Raw genomic sequence first — 4823 nt, 5'->3', positions numbered from 1 at the left:
AATACAATTTTATCATTAAAATTATAGATATTAATTCAAACTTTGTAATAAATAAAACAAAATGAAAAAAAAATTAAACAGTTTTAATCTCCAAATGTAATAATAATAATATCCGTCGTCATATACCGTAGGATCTTGTCGTTACCTCAGAGATATCCCTATGAGACATTGCTTAAGACGAGCAGGTAGCATCCTCCTGCATAAGCATTATCTGCGGCAAGGAAGCTTCATTAGATAAGACCACACATTTTAGAGTATAAGGCCTTTCTAGGTCTTCCTGCACCACCTTTCTTTTTCTCATTCACATTTATTTTTCGCAAGGTGCGACTTTCAAATTTAGACGGCACTCACCGGATACACGCTGACATTAACTACTTCGTTCTAGTAATCAGAGTATTTGCTAGGATAGGTGAATCGGTTCGATTAATAAAAAAGGAGGGAGGAAGGCGTCTTAGGAGGGCACCCACTGCATTCCTCAGGCACAGCCATCTTGGAATGTGACCCCGGGGCCCCCCCTTGGGCCCAGAGTGGGGCCGGCACTGCCTGCTTTTATACCTTTGTATATTGGGCCCCACATATACAGCATTTAAGTTTATACTTGTATCTACATGTGCAAGTATAAAAATGAAGAATTCGCATGTTGAAACAAATACATATAGTTGGAATTTTATGAACTATTTCTAAAAACTTGTAACACTTCAATTATCTCTATTTTACGTGCGTAATAGCAATATTGTACAACATACACAGCATACTATACAAATAATCAGTAATAATATTCACTGCAATAATGTTCTTTAAGTTCAAAATTGAAACTTTGCAAATATATTTATTAACAATATTACAATTATTTTATTTACATTTGTATAAGACAATAAAAGTTATTTACTTCATTTATAAGTATATACAAAAAAGGCAGATTTTGTTTTACATACAGAAATATTTTGTAATTGCAGTACTAAAGATTTTCTGCATTTTAAGAAAGAGTAACAGATATTTATCAAATATGTTTAAGTATAGTACTGTAAAGGTATATATTTCGATGTACAAATAATACAAAGTATTATGTATAGTAGTCTTTTGTGGCTAAAGTAATAAAATAGATTTTGCAATTGTAAGATTACAGACTCTATTTTAGAGGAACTTCTACATGTTTCTTTTCATGTGAATGTCACAGTCATTATGGTTAAATTTTTATATTCAGTTAATTTTAGTATACATTAGAGTATCTGAGCGAAGAGTTCTATATTTTAAGGAATGTGTATGTATATATAGATAATTCTAGTTAATACCTTTTTATACCCTTTTTCTTTATCCTAATTTCACTTGGATGCCATTATATAAAAAAATTGATAAAAAAATTAATCTATTTTCCTTCGCTCAGGTAATAAACAGTTTTTATTATTTTGTACTGAAACTGTACAATATTTCTTGGAATAGATGATATACATATATACATAATTTATGCATATCATGTACAAATAACTTTCACAATATAAGCATTCATCCGATGACTCGAATGTATAGGAATGTCAAATATCTAACAATATTATAAATAACAATAATAAACTGATACATGATTACCAACAAACAATATTTTTAAACAAAATTGAAATAATTGTAAATTACATTCGCACTATTATTTCCCTTCTATTAATAAATCGTATATTAAATAAGAATTTGTGTAAAAAAATATATAATGGAATTTGTGCTCTATGCAATTGTAGCTTTTAGTATTGAAGATAATTGATACCAAAAATGGAATTCTTTGGTATATTTCTCATGTTTTGCCTAATTTTCATTCATTAAAATGCCCATTATAATAGCATACATTCATATGTATGAAATAAAAACATTTTTAAAAACATACAGCTATAGATACATTATTTAAATATGAAACGTGCAAACATATTATGAAACTTATGAAAGCTACATTTGCAATGACAGTTTCAAGTATATATACAGAAATTAATAACTTTCAAGACCAAATTCGATTAAAAATATCCATGAAGGAATCATAGATCATGAATGTTATGGCAACATCTAAACATACTCTACTTAATCTTGGTACAGTTCCTTTATAAAATGCTGTTGGACCTTCATTCTTCCATATTTGTAACATACAATCTAAACTATTTTTGTATTTTGAAGCTTCTAAGCCCTAAAAATGTGATTTAAATTTAATGACCTCTATTTATAAAAAATGCCTAATTTAATAATAATTATAAAAGTGTACTGCTTACCTGCATCCTAGTTTTTACAACATCAATTGGAGTATTTCCAAAAACAGATGCTGCACCAGCAACTGCACCAAATGTACCAATAACATATTTTGGTATTTGTACATTTGAATCTCCACCTCTATACCAATCCTTTAATGTTTCCATGATACAAAATCTAATTGCTTGGTTTGATCCTTGCTTTAAAATTGTAGGTGTTAATCCTTGATATATGCCTCTGAATCCTAAGCAAAAACAATTATAAATATAAAATTTGTATCACATGTTATGATTTTATGTTGTTATAATTGTGACATATTATAAAATTAAAATAATATTTATAACTAGATTATGTATAATTTTACAAAAAAAAAACATGTTTAATAAAGTATGGTCAGATATTGCATGAATAAGTAATTCATGTTTTTGTGCTATGACACATGTAAACTGAGAACCATCTGCAATATAATGTGACCTCTTTACATAAAGTAGATTACTTTCATTGTTCACATAGTTCAAGGCAAATGTATTTGTTTCCAGACTATGGAATAACCAATTTCTTAACTTCTTTTAATCTTGCATTTAAAATTAGAACAATATATGAAAGTTATAATTAAAAATTGTTTATTAAAATTAATTTCTTTTATTTTAAATAATATGAATATTCTACTTACCATATTCCTTGGTAATCATTGATACTCCATTAAGGAATCCTCTGTACTTTGGATTAACAGATCGTTGGTCATTAATGAATTTTACTTTAATAGCTTCCATGGGAGTAACTACCAAAATAGCTTCAGATGTACCAGCACATAATCCTGCTAACAAACTTCTTTGAGTAGTAAGTTTTCCATCTGAATCTGCTAATACACCTTTCACTACTTCAAAGGAACCAAAACGTACAGCTGATTTTGGTATTGAACCATAAATTAATACTGATAGGCCCCTATATAGACCAAAAATTCCATGACCTTTTACAGTTTTTTTCACACAGTCCCATATTCCTGTATATTCCTTACCAGCACCAGCTTTTCCATCAAGTTGTAATTGTGTTTTTACATATTCAGTTGGATATGTAATACATATTTCTATACCGCCGGTAATACCACCTAAAAGAACGGAATCCACAATTTGCTTAATATTTAATTGCTCTTTTTTTTACAAAATATTTATATTTTTGGTGAAAGTTTTATCAAAAGCAGTCAATGTATATTTTAATGGAAACTATGCAAACAATCTCATTTATAAAATAGGAAAATCGTTATAAAATTAAAAATATTTTTACGCGTATTTCCAAGGTTAAATATTTTTCAACCTTTGAATCTATCATGTGTTGAATGCCTTGACTCAGTCTATCTTTCTCTTTTTCATTTTGATAGCTATTCGTATTTTTTTCACACTCCCAATTAATATATGTACATTCTATCGTCTATTTCGATAAGTGATAACTGCCACCAAATATACATATATATGTATATACATATATCAAAATAAGGAGTAAATATTTTAAGAAATGTTACAAAAAAAAAAAAATACCGGCCACGATTCCTTTAACACCGTTACTACCGATGGCAGCCGCAGCAGCTCCAGTATCAGTAAGCCAAGGTCTACGAGGAAAAGGATTATTGTAAAATGTTGAAATTGAGCCCGGCCACTGTAATGATTTGCACATCAATGAACTGATATCCATTTTTTGAGTTTGTTTTTGCTTGTCACCAGTCCTGTATCGATAAACGTTGAATATGAACTGAGTCGATTAATATCCGAGCGTTTCAATGCGCGTAGCAAAGTTCCCCTTCCTTCTTCTTTTATTTGCGCTTTATAGGTTGACAATCCTAATATACATTTAATGCTGGACACGTAATGATAATTGATTAGGTGATTAGGAGTGGTATGATCAAAAGTTTTTATATCAATATTTTACTAAATCAATTTAATAAAATATCAAAGTGTTTCATTAATTTTATTATACATATTACAGTTATCTTGATTCTAACTCAACTTTAACACTACTTTCTTGTGAAATATGTATTATACTTTTTATTTTCATTGCCTATTACATTCAATTTGCAAAAGTTAGAACAAATATTATGAAATTTCAAATGGTATAATTCTCGAGAAAATTAAAACTTTTTATACATTTTTTCCTAATATTTAGGTGTTACATCATATATCATGAAAATGATCAAACTTGAATAATCAGAAGTAAAATAAATATATTATTTACTTGTACATAAAATATTCCATCCTACCTTATGCTTTTAAAAATTGAAATATTCTAAATTAATAGTTGCACTATCAGCTAATAGAAAAATATTTCAAATTTCTTATCAGCATTCAGAGTATCTCATTACATGATCACGTGACATATATTTCATAAAAAGTTAAAATAAAGTATACTATCAGGAACCTTTTTTATTTCTTATGTTATATAATAGTAGTAATGAATACACCATGTGTGAATGAGAACATGGAAACAGAGAGTGATTATATGAAGATAAGAACAATTCTTGATAATATATAAATTCTTATGTTAGTTATACTATGTATATTATTTTAATAAGTGTATAAATCTTTATTAAAATGCACTTTACTTTCTACTTA

At 28.1% G+C, this 4823-nt stretch overlaps 2 protein-coding genes across 2 annotated transcripts in view; both read right to left on the bottom strand.

The window, feature by feature from the left end:
• LOC108574484 (tetratricopeptide repeat protein 28) overlaps positions 1–169 on the bottom strand; it is a 7934-nt gene extending 7765 nt beyond the window's left edge. The window contains 1 exon segment of the mRNA XM_017937088.1: positions 146–169. Coding sequence (XP_017792577.1) covers positions 146–169 — 24 coding nt within the window.
• A 1809-nt stretch (positions 170–1978) lies between these two features.
• On the bottom strand, positions 1979–4048 carry LOC108574475 (putative tricarboxylate transport protein, mitochondrial). Its single transcript, XM_017937077.1, has 4 exons — positions 3756–4048; positions 2894–3328; positions 2244–2464; positions 1979–2161 (listed from the first exon to the last, which is right to left on the bottom strand). The coding sequence occupies exons 1-4, from the start codon at positions 3907–3909 to the stop codon at positions 1979–1981; spliced, it is 993 nt and encodes a 330-aa protein (XP_017792566.1). The 5' UTR covers positions 3910–4048.
• Positions 4049–4823: the final 775 nt, after the last annotated feature.

This window comes from Habropoda laboriosa, unplaced genomic scaffold, assembly GCF_001263275.1.
Source record: "Habropoda laboriosa isolate 0110345459 unplaced genomic scaffold, ASM126327v1 scaffold224, whole genome shotgun sequence".
NCBI lineage: Eukaryota > Metazoa > Arthropoda > Insecta > Hymenoptera > Apidae > Habropoda > Habropoda laboriosa.
Note: the sequence above shows the minus strand (reverse complement) of the source record. Positions and strands in the feature narration are given on the sequence as shown.

Bases quoted from the DNA above. Each gene is read 5' to 3' on its own strand.
- LOC108574475 (XM_017937077.1), bottom strand. From the start codon at position 3,909: ATGGATATCAGTTCATTGATGTGCAAATCATTACAGTGGCCGGGCTCA. The intron at 3,329-3,755 runs GTATTTTTTTTT...CCGTTCTTTTAG, and splicing joins TGTTAAAGGAATCGTGGCCG to GTGGTATTACCGGCGGTATA. The intron at 2,162-2,243 runs GTAAGCAGTACA...TCACATTTTTAG, and splicing joins TTGTAAAAACTAGGATGCAG to GGCTTAGAAGCTTCAAAATA.